Source organism: Plectropomus leopardus, chromosome 20 (genome assembly GCF_008729295.1).
Source record: "Plectropomus leopardus isolate mb chromosome 20, YSFRI_Pleo_2.0, whole genome shotgun sequence".
NCBI lineage: Eukaryota > Metazoa > Chordata > Actinopteri > Perciformes > Serranidae > Plectropomus > Plectropomus leopardus.
Window position 1 is genome coordinate 25,655,377 of NC_056482.1, and position 16,860 is coordinate 25,672,236.

Sequence of the window (16,860 nt, forward strand, 5' to 3'; positions counted from 1 at the left end):
TTGAATTGTTGGCCTGTTTTATGTTCATTCTGTCTGTTTTCATGAGAATAATTCTCTCTTCGTGAAGCACTTTGTGCTGCATTTCTTGTATAAAAGGTGTTTGTATATAAATAAAGTTTATTATCGTCACATTCAGCCTGTGGTTTGTTATTTATGGTGAGTTTGTTGCTGATATTATTTCTGATGATGAACCTCACTATAAATGACATGAGAAAATGTTTTAGAAAGATCACAAAATTAAAACATGAAGCTTCAAATGTTTCAGACACAATAATACAGAAGAATAAAATATTACGTTATCATGAAAAGTCCAAAAGAATTGACCTTTTCCTTTTCATTTCTCTTCACATTTCTGTACATATTTAAGCTTATGTTGACGTCTAGTCTGATAAAGCGTAAAAAAATGTCATAAAAATGTTTTTAAGAGTCCAAAAGAATAAAAATCCCAGTCAGTCTTATTAACCCTGATGTTCTTTAACCCTTTGAAATCTGATTAAATTGTCTTTTCATGGGAAGAATGCACTAAGCAATGAAAGAAGAATTGGCTCAAAAATTAGCAAGAAATTAATAAAAAGTACAGGAGCGTTACCTGCAAATTATTTTTTCAAAATAATAAGAAATATATAAGAAAGTTATAAAAGGAACTTTTTAAAAAACATTTCTAAATATTTCTTGCAATATACGTAACATCTCTCACCAAGTTGTTCATTTCCTTTTTCTCATGAAAGAAATTGCACCATTTTGTTAAAGGTTTAAATATTTGTGAAAGGCGTCTGAAACAAGAAAAGTGATGTCGATCCAGGTTTCAAAGGGTTAAAATTTTTATGATGTTTGCATATAAACCTGATTTTAAGCTGATTTTAAGTAGGTTTAAATAAATTGAATAAAACTTTATAAATTTACAGGATTTTTATCGCAACATAAGCCTCCAAAATTACAAATAAGTCTTTTTGTATTTCTGCTATTTCATCAGTTTGTTTCATTTTTTAAAAAATCTTTTAAAAGGGTTTAACAGAAATGTGAATAGACACGTGAAGACAAAATATATAAATATCTGTACATATAAAACATGAAATATTTTGTTATTCAGTATAATAACAGTGATCTCTTCTTGTGTTTTATTAAGCAAAATGTTCTTTTTAAATATTTGTTGGGTTTAACGAGGTCAGAGGAAAAGAAAATAAATATTTTGAAGGGAATAAATTAATTTTGCACTAATAATTAATGTCATATTTTCATTGCTGTGTGTAGGAGGAAACACGTCGAGCAAACACAAAGGGTTAAAAGAGCCATCACGTGTCATCAGATCTGATAATCTCTCCGGCTCATTAAAGCTCCAGACAGCGAGCAGAGGAGCGGATCGCAGCCGGCAGAGAGGCGCCTGTCCCCGGATCCAAACCCCGCACACACCCGAGCCACACATCTAAACCACCTCCACTTTTCTTTCACTTAAAACTTTATTTTTTTTCTTCATAAATATTTTTTTTTCTCTGACTGATTTGATGATGAGACACGTGACCCGCAGCAGCCACATCCGGATGTGATAAATTAAATATCAGCTGGCTGCAGGTCGCTTCACTGACTTTCAATTTGGGAGAAAAGGAGCTGCTGATGAAACCGTGAAGCTTCACGCCGACAACTTATTGGCTTTTTTTCTCTCTTCGCAACATTCAGTTTGAATTCAAATATCTGTTATCTTTTATTAAATAAAAATCTGTTTGTTTGGGTCGTTTAACCCTTAAAACCCTGAGCAAAATGGCTTGTTACCTTGAAAAATGACCCAAAAATTAGCAAGAAACAGTGAAAAGTGGAAGAATATAACCTAAAAATTTGTTTTAAAAAAAGTTAATAAATAGCAAGGACATAAACTAGGAAAATTGTTTAGAAAAGTCTTATAATATTGTAATATAATTATAATTATTTAATTATGATATTGACTTTTCCCTAGCTGTTTTTTTTTTTTAATTCTAATTAATTTCTCGCAATTTCTGGAGCATTTCTTTGCAAGTTTCTCACTGCCTTCCCCGCCATTTTTAAGAAATTGCACAAATTTGTGGTGCAAAGGGTTAAATACTTGTAGAGGGCATCAGAACGCGCACAAAAAAAAATGTCAGGTTTCAAAGGGTTAAACGCAAATTCCTGTTTTTATCTGTTTGTCAAAATCGACTTTTAACGCAAAACAAAATAAAATAACTAAAATAATAATGATAATAAATAAAATAATAATAATGTGATATTTGATTGCAGCATCAGCAGAAATAAAGGGGTTAAATAATGAATATTGATCGGGGTATTGGATTAAAGCGGATGATTTATCGGCTGTTGTGGCCGTTAATTGAACGCGTTCTTCGTTAATGAATCAAACATTCATTAACACGTTTGGGCTGAAAACAACAAGCAAACATTTGAGTTTTTATTAAATAAAAGTGCATTACATTGACCCGCCATGGTACACAGCTGCAGGCGTCACAACGTCAGACAGATAAATAAAAAGGTGAGGAGGTCTTCACGGACAGGTGCGCGCGTGGTGCGTTCAGGGGCCGGCTGCAGAGGCCTTCACGGACCCGCTATTTTTTTTCTGTGAATATAAAACGAAATAAAAGTGTTGTGTTTTGAGGGGGCTGATCTGAGAGCGTCTGTACAAAATTACACATGAAGGATTCACAGCAGGATCTTTTCTATCGGACACAACTCACGGCTCTATGTACAAAGTGTTTTGGGGGGCCACAAAGTGTTCGTCCCGACAGGAAGTCCTCCATCCGCGTGCAAAAAAAGAGACGAAATAAAACTGTCGAAAAGCTCCGAGAGTTTGTGTCATTTCCCACAGAGAGAGAAAAGGAGAATTAGGAGGAGTCGTTGTCGGTGTGCAGCTGCAGCAGCGCGGAGCCCGGGACCGGGACCGGCTTGTGTTTCTTCAGCAGCTGTGTGATCTTCTCGTCGTCCGAGTTCGGGTCCAAAGGTTTGTTGTAGTCGTCGTCTTCGTCCTCGTTGTCCGATGTCCCCTTCAGCCGCTCGGTCTCCGAGTCCTGCTTCTTCTTGGCGGTGGCCATCTCCGCCGCGTGCTTTTTCCTCCACTTAGTCCGTCTGTTCTGGAACCAAACCTGCAGCACAAAACACGCACAAGTTATCGCGTTTTTATGTGCTCAGACCTCCACAAACACTCAGAGAGAAGCCTTGAATTTATGCCCAGTGCTGCAGAAAGAGAAGCTGGGAATGCATTAAAATAAATATCCTTATTTAGTCTGTCAGTGGCAGAAAGATTTACTAAAATAAGCTTCACAAAATGCACAAAATAAATGTGATGCACTGAAGAAAACACTTAAAACGCACTTAAAAAGAACATTTGATTTTAGTCTGCATGCTGCAGAATGAGAAGTTATTTATTTGATCAAATAAATATCATTATTGAGCTGTCAGTGTCAATAAGATGCAATAAAATGAGCTGCACAAAATGTGCATAAAAGTGCAAAATAAATAATTAAATAAACGTGTTGCACGAACCAGAACACCTAAAACACACTTAAAATGGACACATTGATTTAATGTTTCATGCTACAGAAAGACAGGCTGGACATGCATTAGAATGTATATTATTATCTAGCCTGTCAGTGTCAAAAAGATGCACTAAAATGCACTTCACGAAAAATGCACAAAAAGTGCAAAAAATACATGTGATGCACTAAAGACAAGACCCAAAACGCACTTAAAACGAAACATAAATTTCATTTTTCATGCTGCAGAAAAAAGGTTGGGAATGAATTAAAATTAATATGATCATTTAGGCTAAATGTGTGTAATTTCACACAAAAAGATGCATTTAAATGAGCTGCACAAAATGCACATCAAAAATGAAATAAATAAAAGTAATGCACTAAAGAGAATGCTTGAAACACACGTATGAAAGAAAAAATTATTTCACGTTTCATGCTGCAGAGAAAAGGTTGGAAATGAATTAAAATAGACATGACCATTTAAATTCTAATCTTACACGAGATGCAATAAAATGTGCTGCACATAAACCTGCAAGAAAAACCGATGCACTGACAGTGATTACTGGATTCTCAACACTGTTCACTTTTCTGATGTTTTTATGTTCTCAGTCTCTACAAAAAGAAGAGTTAATTTTATGTAGAATGATGCAGATATAAAAACTGGGAATCATATAAATATCTATATTTCTATGAATTACATTTCAGGTTCACGAATCTCAAAATACTCAAAAAGAAAACTTGATTTATGTTTTGATCTTAGGTTGAAAATCGTTTCATCTGACAAAAAGATGCAATAAAATGTGCTGCACAAATCGCAGATAAATATACAAGAAATCAACGTGATGCAGTGAAGGATTAATCATTGGATTCTTAAGCACAAGGAGAACCCCGTTTACTTTTCTCATCTTTTTAGGTTCTCAAATCTCTCAAATACTCAGAGAGAAAACTTGATTTTCTGTTGAATCCTGCAGAAATAACACCTGAAATATTGCACTGACATTACAATTAACTAAATTTGTAGAGCGAATTTCACTCAAAAAGATGCAATAAAATGTGCTGCACAAAATGCACACAAACATGCAAGAAATCAACGTGATGCACAGAGGGAGTAATTACTGGGCTCTGGTGTATATTCGTTCGTTTTTCTCATTTTTTAGGTTCTTGAATCTACAGGCTCAAACACTTGTTTCGTGGTGCAGATATAAAGCTTGAAAATTATTCTGCTGCACTGAAAATACAGTTCTAATTATTTACATTTCTGGAGCGAATTTTACATAAAAGAGGCAATGAAATGCGCTGCAAAAATTTACATAAATATGCAACTTTTCTCCTGTTTTATGTTCTCAAACTTCAAAACACTCAAAAAGAAAACGAGGTTATTTTTGATGTTGCAGAAACAAAGGCTTTCAATGCATCAAAAAGGGTTATTTATGTTAAATTAGAGATTCCAGACAAAAAACATGCTCTAAAATGTGCTGCACAAAATGCAAATAAACATGCAGGAAGTGAATGATGCACTGAAGGAGTCGTTGATTCTCATGCACAGAGAACCCGGTTCACCTTTAGACTCTCTAATCTCTGCTGGATCAAACAATCAGATTTAAAACCTGATTTTATGTTTCATGCTGCAGAAAATTATTCTGCAAATTTTCTAGCAAGTTTGACACAAACAGATGCACATTGTGCTGCACAAAATGCACATTAATATGCAATAAATAAATGAGATGTACCGAGTGAGTGATTATTGGATTCACACACACATCCAGAAACCGTGTTCACGTTTCCCATGTTTTTATCATCATTAAAAAGAAAAGTTGATTTTGTGTTTCACGCTGCAGAACCAAAAGTTAGAAATGTATTAAAATAAATAGAATAATTTGAGCTAAATTTCTACAAATTAATGTGAAAAGACGCCCTAAATAATGATGTATAAAAATGCATTTAATACATGTGATGCACTAAAGACAAGACCCAAAACGCATTTAAAACGAAACATGAAATTTATGTTTCGTTTTTTCGTGAAAAAAAAATGATGCAATAAAGAGAAATTATTCGATTAAATAATCTCATGCACAAGGCCTCTTGTGTTAAAATACATTTATGTGCGAGTGAATAACGCAAAAACGTGCAGTCACAATATCGAAATATCATAAATAAATCAGGCTTACAAAATGTCTAAAGCTCACTCATTAATTTGCATTTTTAACAAAATACTGATTTAATTATTTCGCTTTTTTCAACATGGAGAAAGCAGATTTTAAAAACTTTCACGCTGATTTGCTTTATCTTCGTGTTTTTTTGTGTGTTTTGTGTGTTTTGTGCGTACCTTGACTTGGCTCTCGGTCATGCCCAGAGAGTACGCCAGGCGCGCTCTCTCCGGCCCCGCCAGATATTTAGTTTGTTCAAAAGTCTTTTCCAGAGCAAAAATCTGCTGTCCAGAAAACGTGGGCCGCGTGTGTTTCCCTTTTCCCGTCTTTGTCCAGTAACACGGAGTTCTGATCTGAAACAAAAATACACCAAACAGGTTTGTTTTTTCATTCAGAAAGATTCTTTAAAATTATTTTGTGGCCTTAAATGCTTCAATTTTTACAGCAAAAAAGGCCTGAAAGATTTCTTTTATTCTAGGAGATTTTTTAAAAGAAATTTCACACAATTAAAATATTCGCGCACACTTACGCGGTGAACACGCAAATCGTGCGTCCCTCCAGTGCGGACTCTGCATGACTCCGGGCCAGAAGATCGGCGTCCGGCCCGGGAGCTCCGCCAGGGGCTTCGGGTACCGGGCCACGGCCACCGCCGCGGCGCCGGGGCTGAAGTAAAGTCCGGGAGGCGGCGGCGGGCTGAGGCTGCTGAACCGGGGCAGCCCGGACAGGATGCCCGCCGAGGAGGAGGCGGCGGCGGCGGCGGCGGCCACGGCCACCGTGGCGCCGGTGCTGGCGGCGGTGGGCCCGGCTCAGGATGTCGTTAATCCCGTGCGGGGTGGCGGAGGAGCACTGCTGCGGGGAGCCGAGCCCGGAGGACAGCCCCGTGGAGCTCTTGATGCCCGGGGAGGACACCGCCATGCCGCCCGGGTTTGGGGAGGTGGTGGCCGGGGAGGTGGAGGAGTTGGGGCCGGTGGAGGACAGCGGGTACGCCGGGTACAGCGGGGTCTTCATCTCGGTCATGCTGTGCAGAGCCGCTAACGGGGGGGTGCTGAGGAGGAAGGCGCTCTGTCGGGACCCGTCCATCTGACCCACCGCTAACATCGGGACCGCCTCTGTGCAGGATCCGGGTGCACGAGCAGGTCTCTGCGGGTCTCTGCGCACCTGACCGGGTCCGGACTCAACTAAAGCCGCTCCTCTCCGGACCCGCAGTCCATCCCAGGATCCAGATCAATCCAAAACCTGCAGAAATAAAAAGCCCCAGAAAGCAGCTTGTCCCCCGCAGGAGGCGCTCAGAGATCCGGATCAGGCCCCGCTCCGGACCGGGACCGCGCAGAGACGCTCGGTGTGCGGAGTTGCAGAAGTTGTGTGAGATAATAAAACATGATCATGTGTTCAGGCGATGAGCTTCAGCCCAAACTTTAGAGACCGGCACGGCCGAGGGGGGGGGTCTCTGCGCCCATTGGAGGACCGGACCGTGACGTAGGGACGGTTGGGTTTAAGGCGCCTCCTGATTGGCTCAGCGGCTCGGCCCTGATCTGCTGGATTAAAATCATTTCTGATGTTTATATTTAATATTTTTAATTAGTTATTATTACTAAAAGTTATTATAACACAGATTATAATTTACATAATATGCAATTAAGTGGGTTTTTTTTTTTGAGTAAAATAAATTATTATCAATTAAAAATAGTTTAAATATTTAAGACTTTAATGAGCTTTAAAGGTTAAAAACAAGGATACTTAAGTTGCTTTGTTTGGGGGCCACTTTGCAAAATGACAGGAGGCCAGGGGCCAATCACAGCTGCCGAGCCGTTTTATGTCCTTTCTCGGATTTTAGGACATTTCTCGGATTTTAGGACGTTTGTAGGATTTTAAGACATTTCAAGGACTTTAGGAGGTTTCTACGATTTTAGGACGTTTGAAGGATTTTAGGACATATCTAAGGACATTTCTAGGATTTAAGGACAGTTTTAGGATTTGAGGACATTTTTAGAATTCAAGGACGGTTCTAAGGTTTAAGGACATTTCTAGGATTTAAGGACTTTTCTTGGATTTTAGGACATTTCAAGGAATTAAGGACAGTTTTAGGTTTTAAGGACAGTTCTAGGATTGTAGGATTTTAGGACATTAGGGATTGTTGTCATCATTAACCCAAACTCAAGCCTCAGTGTGCATGCAGGACAATAAAGTTTCAGGTGGATCATTAATTAGTGTGAATGCAGGAGGGGGCTGATTATAAACGGGCCTCTGATTTTCTTGCTGCAGCCCTGTAAAGATTCAGATAATCATTCAAATCTCGCTCAGACTGTAACTAAATACTAAAGGTGTATTTTTTTGGTGTATTTTCAGCAGCAGAGATCATTTCAAAGCTCCTCCACGCTGAGCGGAGACAACGTCATGATTTACACTTTTTGTGGTCAAAATGTTTTTCATCCCAAATATTGAGTCTAAAAATTCTGTTATAAGAGCATAAATCTGCAGAAAATACAAGACAGGACCTCAGTGTCTTTAATAATGAATGTGACGCATTTCAGCAGCTTTATGAGGAGGAAATTTCTCAAGTTTATATCTGAATTCTTTGGGTTATTTTTCTTTGCCAAAATGTACATGAATATGAACATATGTGGTTCAAATTAAACTAATTATTTTGTATAAATATAAGACTTTCTTTGAATTCTTATTGTTGAAAATAACATGCAGACTGCAGATCTAAATGCATGAAAAAAGCACCTTTGTGGTAATCTGAAGACCCTGAACGCACCAAAAGAAAAATAACGTTAATGAGATTTAATGACGCTCATAAAATAACAAACAGCAGCATTAAATATGTAAAAAAATATAAGAAACAACCTAACACGTCTGCAGCTTACTGTAACTTTATAATTAAAACGTTGATAAATTATGTTTTATTATTTTATCCATGTATTTAACTCTTTCTGTGTTTGAGCTGACTGCTGAAACACTGCAAAATCTAAATGCAGTATTCTAAAAAAGTATCTATGATATCTATCTGTGTAGTAAATACACTTTAAGGATTAAGGGAAAGCACACGTGGAAGTATATTTACACAAGTTTTGTATAATTTTGAGGTACCTTGGTTGAGCATTTTTATACTTTTACTCCTACAAATGTATCAAACATCTTAAGTAAATGTTTCCTCGACCTGTGAAGAGTTTACAAACAAACATATGATCATCTTATTAATTATTAAACAATGATGGAAATCAAACTTTGCAGGAAGACGAAAAAAAACAAACAGTTAAAGTCTTAATAAATAAACTATAAATAAAAATATTCTAATAAAAAATGATGAAACAGCTGTGACTGTACTAATAAATGTTAATTATATTTAACACCTTTTATTCTTTGATGAAATATAAACACCGTCTTGATGCCAAACTGCAGCCGCGTTTGAATAAAGCTTTATTCAGAGGACAAAGTGTCCGCGGCGCAGCGGCGCCACCGTGTGTCCACTGATCGATCAGCACGAACTGATCAGTTTGGAGGATTTGACTGAAATATTTTACATTTAAAGCTTCATTTTCTCTGCGTTCACACGGATCAGAGTTTGTTACAGTAAAAGAGAAATAACGGCTGCAGCTTTTCCTCTCAGCAGCACAGTACTCACAGCTTTTACTGCAGTAACAACTGCGGGGGAGGAAGTACAAGTACTACAACCACACGGTAAAAATTCCCAGTACAGTCAGTAAACATGGTACTTAGTATGGAAATACTATCATGAAGGTGTATTTTAGTATGAAAGGTAAATACTTAGAAAACCTATAATCAAATTAATTATTTAAAAATAATTTATATGAAAAAAAGGGAACATGGAAATGACCTCGTGATATATATATATATATATATATATATATATATATACATATATATATATATATATACACACACACACACATACATGAATGTATATACATATAATTTAAGAAGACGACAAAGGAATTATCTGAAAAATCTCCAGGAAACTATTTACAGAAAAAATGTATAATATGTATATATATATATATATATATATATATAATATACACTGTATATACACTGTCACATAGTTATCATATATCATGGAAATAATATTTTGCATTTCTTTTCCAGGACGCTGATTAAATGTCCAGAACTGTAATGTTAGTAATGATTGTATAAAGTAAATTAAAAAGTAACGTCGACGTCTATCAAAGCTGCAGAAAATAAATTTGCCATCATGTTGCTTTATGTGGAAGTTTATCTATAAAAGATTTCGGTAAAATGAACCCATGTAACATAAGTCTGTAAGTGCGCAGTTACATACTTACACTGGAATGTAGTTAGTTACTTAATACTTTTCCAACTGCATTTTAAAAGGATAGTATTTGTGAAGTATTCTGTTCTTACTCAGTAATAATAAACACAAATTTTAAATATCAAAAAAAATAATCTGGAAGTAAAAAGAAAGAAGTTACTGATGGTGAAAAAGGTGGCAGAGTACATAAAAAAACCATCAAAAATATTTCCCTCCTTTAAACCCTTGAGACGCCACTGAGTAGAAATATATATAAAAATACCTCAGAGATTGTATTTTTAACACAGTACTGGAGTAAAATGTGCTTTATGTTTCCACCACACCAACAATATTCTGAAATGGTTCATTCTGTGTGAGAAAAGTACCACAAGTACACAGTTATGATACTTTTGCAGGACTTTTACTTCAGTTTTTGCACACCGCTCAAGTTCACTCTGGACTTTTGCACATCCTGCAAAAAACTGTAGTTTCTGGAGTATTTTTACAATCCACTCTTCTTTATCAAAAACATCCATATTGCTCATATTATAGATATTTTTTCAAAGAACGTAACGTTTGATTTTAACCTTTTATTTTTAGGTTTTTGAGCGCTGCAGCACTTCGCTTTAGTTATTTTCTGTTTCATGCTTGAAATCCTTTTGGGTAATAAATTAAAGTTTTGTTTTTCAGACAGTGGAAGAAGTACTTTTACTCAAGGATCAAAGTACTCGTCCCACTGCTGGTCTGCTCCCAGTTACTGTTACTGGTGACAGACGTCTGAGTATTTGTTTGAGACGAAACGTTAAAAGTTTGTCACAAATATTAATATTATTATTATTATTATTAATATCCGTTTGTATTAAAGTTAAGATTTGAAGGTGAAAATGAAGAATCCAGAGAGTCGAGTGTTAATAATAACGTTTGGGTTTTATTGGTGTTTACTCCCGCGCCATCAGCTTCTGCTTCTTCAGTTTCTTCTGTGAAACCTGCGGGACAAAACTCGGGGTTAATAAACACACAGGGAGTCAGCGATTTTGGGTTTTTTAAGGCGAGCTGCTCTCAGGTTTAACACTTTGTTTTCATGGTTGATCCAAAGGTGTCCTAAGATGTCATCACCGCAGCCGCACAGCAAACCCGCCTCACCGCAGCCGAGTTTCCGTTAACCCTCAAACTGCACAAACACACGGAGAATTCAAAACACGCCGACCGGAAACACGGCAGTTTAAGAAACACACGCCCGTTTATCACAAAATAAACTTTTACGCTCTCATTAAGTTTTTTCAGGTTTTTATAGCCGGTTTGATGCGTAACAGCAGGTGGCGATAACGAGACCGATGTTTGCCAACCGCCATTAAAACCAAAGAAGAAGAAAAGCCACATTAAAACATGAATCAGCACGTGAGGACGGAGGAAGACACCGAAATCTTCCTCACTGATACCAGACGGAGAAAATATTTTATTATTTTCTAATAAATTTATTTTTCATAATAAAATAAAAAAAAAAAATCAGTTTTGTTCACAACATTAATTTAATTAATGCACTTCATTAAATTAATCAATTTTAGAAAGAAAAAAGAAAACAGAAATAAATAATAAAAAAATAAGCTGCTAATGATTTTGGGTTTTTTGTGATCACATTTTTAAACATCCAGAAAATAATAAATAATAATTAATATAACAGAAAATTGTAAACACCTGTCTGTACTCGTCCACACGTACCCGCTGACACGCAGAACAAATCAATAAATCCAATAATTTATTTTCAGTTTTGTGCAGATGAGCTAATGGAAACCCGCCCACAGTGTGTGTGTGTGTGTGTGTGTGTGTGTGTACCTTCTTCTTCTGGGCCACCTCCTCCTCCGGTTTGGGGACGATCTGCTCCTTCTCGGTCAGGATCATCTCGATGTGGCAGGGGGAGCTCATGTACGGGTTGATGCGGCCGTGGGCGCGGTACGTGCGCCGCCTCATCTTGGGCGCCTTGTTGACCTGGATGTGCTCGATGACCAGAGAGTCCACGTCCAGACCCTGAAACCACATCGAAAACCCTCAAAAACAAAAACCTCACAAATACACAAAATACACACGCAGCCGCTGATGAAGGTGAGATAAAAATATCCGAATTAACGAGTTTTTTAGGGAAAATTGAGAGAAATAAGCAACAGATGAATCGACTAATTAAAACTTATTTAATACATCAGGATAAATTCACGGACGAATGCAGCTTTTTTTGTGAGGTCACACTGACCTTTGACCTCTGAACTCAACTTTGACATTCTGCTAAATTTTAAGAAACTTCCCAAAAACGACGCCTCGGGCCTCCAGTCGACTGTGACTCGTGGCGAGCAGGTCGCTCAGACTGGTGTTTTATTTTCACGGTTGATACAAAGGTGTCCTAAATGGTCATCACCGCAACCAACTCCACCCGAGTCACATGATCCAACCGCCGAGGACTCGGACACACACGGAGACTCGAACACACACGGAGACTCGGACACACACGGAGACTCGGACACACACGGGGACTCGAACACACACGGGGACTCGGACACACACGGGGTTCAGGGTAAAAAAAAAGAAAAAAAAAAAAGAAAGCAAACAAAAACAAACATGGACGTTGAAAACATAAATAAATAAATAAAAACAAGTAAATGTCCTGAAAATAACAAAAAACGAATTTTCTAAATGAGATTTTCTGCAGTTTTCTTCACAGGTTTAATATTTGTTTGACGGGTCAAACACGGTGATGATGCTGCAGGTTTCAAAGGGTTAAACGTGGCGTACCTTGAGCTCAGCGTTGCTCTCGGCGTTTTTGAGCATGTGCAGGAGGAACTCGGCGCTCTTCTTGGGCCAGCGTCCCTGAGTCCAGCCGAACTGTTTGGCCTGAAAAACAACGGCGGCTCGTTAAAGGTCGATTTTTCGCTCACAGGTAAACAACAACGAGTTCACCTGAAAACGCTGCTCAGATTCAAAAGGTTAGTTTCATCTTTGATCCAAAGGTGTCCTAAGATGGTCATCACGGCAGCTTTCTACCCAGCGTGCACTCCTTCGGTCAGCGCGTCCTCACCTGAGCGCAGCGTCCGACGCCGCCGTTGTAGCGACGGAAAGGGACGCACTGGTGCTTGACGATGACGTCCCGCAGGTACTTGTTAGCTTTGCGGATGTGCATGCCCTTGATGGCCTGGGCGGTCTCACGGGTGTTCTGGCGAAGAAAACGAGCGTCCACAAAACATCAACACCCAAAAATGATTTTAAAAACACCTCAAAGACTCAGAGACGACCAAAGCTCACACGAGTCCTTCAAACCGAGTCTTCACTGGACTCTTAACAAAAACGAGCAGCAGCGTAATCGATGACTGAGTTATTAATTTAACATTAAAACAGGTGAACTGCGTTTTAATCACCATATTTAACGTGAAAAAAGAAAAAAATGAAAAAACAAACAAACAAACTGGCATTTAAAGAATTTAATTTTTTTTTTTTAAGTATTTTTCTGATCAGGACTGATGTTGGTTCAAACATTAACTCAATGAAAGCAGAAAACTTTAATGCAGAATATATTTTAAAACCTGATGTTTGTCCAGAGGAATAGAAATATTAAAGCGGGTCCTAAAGGGTTAAACACACACAATTATAATTATAATGAACTAATGCTTCCCAAAAACTATCAGAGAAGCATCTCAGCGAACACTTTTAAACACTTACACGCACTTTAGTTTGGTTTTTAATTAATGTCTCTTGTATTTGATCAAACCTGTAATTTGTACTTTTTGTCCTCCGAGTTTTACTTTTATATGAACTCACGATCGTCCGTCTTTTGATCGTCTCGTCTCGTCGTCTTTCTGCTTTTATGTTTCTAAGGGGGTCGACTGAAACTAAAAGATATTTGAACCAATTTGAATTTTAAAAAAACCTAAACTCTTTCTCAACATGTCAAAGTTGTTCGTTCAAACCTGAAATTCTCAACGTCGTAAAATATCTCAAGTTTTGCAAAGTAAAAGTTCCTCCAGTGACGACGCTTTATTTGCACTTTTTAAATTAATTTATTTTATTGTCTATCAGCAGTAGAGATATTTCTATTCAGTCATCACACACACCGCAGCAAAGACAAAAATACTTCATATTTACACTCTAATGTAGTACAAGTATATACACTTTTGATAACATAAAGTAAATAGTATTTGGTGATAATGACTGAAAGGTTTAGAAGCACAACGCTTATAAATATTTATCCTACTTCAAATCCTGCATTAAATATATTTACATGCCCGAAAATGATCACAATAATCATTAAAACATCAACATTTAATTAAATGCACATAATTGGCAAAATGCCAAATATTGGCTCTGATAATTTTATGGTGAAGGACTTTGAGCTGCAAACTTTATTTTAAGAATAAAAAGTAAGTTAACACCATGTTTAAATATATAAATACTGTTTAATCACTTTAGCTTTAAGTTTAAGTTTCTGCGTCAATAATCAACATTATATCGATATTATATTGATATTAGATCGATATTATATCGGAGTTAGAGCGGAGCAGCAGTACAGCCGGAGACAGTCTGGCAGTGAGACATCTGTCCTCAGGTGTCTTACCTTGAAGTGAACCCGGAGGTTGGAGCCCCTCGACTTACATGCTGCAAAAGCACAAATACACGGAATTAGCCGGTTTTCAGCTCGTTAAAGTGAGTAAATCACGTTGAATAAATGCGGCAGCTCAGATCTTTGAGTTATTTTCATCGTTTAATCCAAAGGTGTCCTAAGAAGTCATCACGGCCACCGTACCGACACCCCAAACACCCACAACACCCAAAAACACACTAATACTCACATTTAGTCGGGTTCTCGGGGTCGAGAGAGTAGCGGACCATTTTCAGATATCTACAAAAATCACAGAAATGTCAATTTAATATCAAAAACAGATAAAAACGAAACCCTCGTGTAGCTCGTTAGCTTTAGCTCGTGTTAGCTTCACGTTCGGCTCTAATAACAAACACAAACATCCAAAAATTTAACCCCAAATTTAGGTCTGACACATTAAACGCGGGGCTGATGTATCAGACAGAAATGAGCGTTTTTTCTCCGGAGTTTGGTCCAGTTTCAGCTGCAGACGGAGCCAACATGGCGCCCGTGTTAGCTGCCAGCCGGCGTCTCCACTAACATCACAGCTAACAGCGAGCCTCAGCCGCCAAACACAGAAATGTAACACGAAACAGACACTTTACGGTTTGATGGCCGGACTGAGCGGGTTACAGCAGCAGGATGAAGAGCATTTATCACAGATTTTAGGCAGATTGTTTTCTGAGCAGCGGGACGAGTCTCCTACCTCTGAGGCCGCGGCAGGAAGAGGAAGAGCCGGGACACGGCGCCTCTTCTTCAGCCGCGGCTCCGCTGCAGCGCCGCCGCCGGCCGGAGGAGGAACTGCACCCGGCCACTCTCAAACAGCAAGTGATGTTTACTACTTTTAAAATTTTACATTTTCATTACATTATTAGTATTTGAGGAATATTTAATATATCGTTCAGTGTGAACATTAGAGAGACAAAAATATGATACAAAAATGTCATTGTCATTTTAACCATTTTCCACCTGATGAGGTCATTTTGACCATATTTGGCATATGGAGGAAATACATGCTATTTCCACTAGGTGACCTGTCACAGTCAATGTAGCTGCTGATCACTGACATATCCCAGACTGTCAGCAGCTACACTCACACACTGACAGATCCCAGACTGTCAGCAGCTACACTCACACACTGACATATCCCAGACTGTCAGCAGCTACACTCACACACTGACATATCCCAGACTGTCAGCAGCTACACTCACACACTGACATATCCCAGACTGTCAGCAGCTGCACTCACACACTGACAGATCCCAGACTGTCAGCAGCTACACTCACTGACATATCCCAGACTGTCAGCAGCTGCACTCACACACTGACAGATCCCAGACTGTCAGCAGCTACACTCACACACTGACAGATCCCAGACTGTCAGCAGCTGCACTCACACACTGACAGATCCCAGGAGCAGTATAATAAATAATATATAAACAACAACAACAACAACAACAACAATACTTCTACTACTACTACTACTACTACTACTACTACTATCACTACTACTACTACTACAAATAATAATAATAATAATAATAATAATAATGCAAATACTACTACTACTACTACTACTACTACTACTGCAAGTAATAATACTAATACTAATACTGCTACTAATAATATCAATGCTACTACTACAAATACTACTACTACTACTACTACTACTAATAAATAAATAAATAAATGAAAAAATAAATAAATAAAAAAATTTAAAAATCAACTTTGCATGTAGTATACTGAAAATAATTTTGAGTCGTTTTTTCTATTTAAAAACATAGTGGCATCATGACAAAAGCCTGACATTTAAAATGTTAAAATCCTAAAAATGAATGAATATTTGATATTTATGATTAGGACTGATGTTGGTTAAAAATTTAACTCAATAAAAGTAGAAAATAATATTAATGTGAAATATTTTTTTAAAGCTTGGTTTTTGCATTTTGTGTGTAGAGCAACATGAGTGTGAATAATGTTAAAGCGAGCCCTAAGGGTTTATTATTATTATTATTATTAGTATTATCATTATTCACTTATTGCTTTAATTCTTTTACTGTATTAACTTTTATCTGTATTTTTTTTATCTCTATTTCTTAATATCATCTGTCTTATTTCTTATATATTTTGTCTCTGAATTTGTGTTTCATTTTCACCTTTATTTTGTCTGGTTTAAGTTTATATTATTGTTTATTGTTATTGTATTATTGTTATATTGCCTCCTACTGTTTGTTTTTGGTTAAAAATATATTATTGATTTTTTCCTGTTTCATGTAAACATTCCCCCACTTTACATATTACATACTATATTATATATATATATATACATATATA

At 37.4% G+C, this 16,860-nt stretch overlaps 2 protein-coding genes and 4 non-coding genes across 7 annotated transcripts; all 6 read right to left on the bottom strand.

The window, feature by feature from the left end:
• Positions 1-2,615: 2,615 nt before the first annotated feature.
• nkx6.1 (NK6 homeobox 1) lies at positions 2,616-6,853 on the bottom strand. The gene is given in 5 exon segments (XM_042509758.1): positions 2,616-3,101; positions 5,818-5,952; positions 5,954-5,991; positions 6,168-6,439; positions 6,441-6,853. Coding segments are annotated over 5 exon segments (999 nt in total). The 5' UTR covers positions 6,737-6,853; the 3' UTR covers positions 2,616-2,843.
• Positions 6,854-10,816: 3,963 nt separating this feature from the next.
• rpl17 (ribosomal protein L17) lies at positions 10,817-15,276 on the bottom strand. 2 transcript variants are annotated; one of them, XM_042509513.1, is made up of 7 exons: positions 15,233-15,276; positions 14,738-14,787; positions 14,503-14,543; positions 12,973-13,107; positions 12,690-12,788; positions 11,742-11,933; positions 10,817-10,894 (listed from the first exon to the last, which is right to left on the bottom strand). In XM_042509513.1, exons 2-7 carry the CDS (start codon positions 14,775-14,777, stop codon positions 10,847-10,849), a joined length of 555 nt encoding a protein of 184 aa, XP_042365447.1. In that variant the 5' UTR covers positions 14,778-14,787; positions 15,233-15,276; the 3' UTR covers positions 10,817-10,846. The 2 variants fall into 2 exon arrangements, with proteins under 2 accessions (XP_042365447.1, XP_042365449.1); XM_042509515.1 differs by lacking the exon at positions 15,233-15,276 and adding an exon at positions 15,132-15,178.
• LOC121960331 lies at positions 10,961-11,029 on the bottom strand. The gene has a single exon (XR_006106962.1). It is a non-coding gene; the product is annotated as a small nucleolar RNA SNORD58 (small nucleolar RNA).
• On the bottom strand, positions 12,255-12,320 carry LOC121960332. Its single transcript, XR_006106963.1, has one exon. It is a non-coding gene; the product is annotated as a small nucleolar RNA SNORD58 (small nucleolar RNA).
• LOC121960329 lies at positions 12,863-12,930 on the bottom strand. Its single transcript, XR_006106960.1, has one exon. It is a non-coding gene; the product is annotated as a small nucleolar RNA SNORD58 (small nucleolar RNA).
• LOC121960330 lies at positions 14,619-14,685 on the bottom strand. The gene has a single exon (XR_006106961.1). It is a non-coding gene; the product is annotated as a small nucleolar RNA SNORD58 (small nucleolar RNA).
• Positions 15,277-16,860: the final 1,584 nt, after the last annotated feature.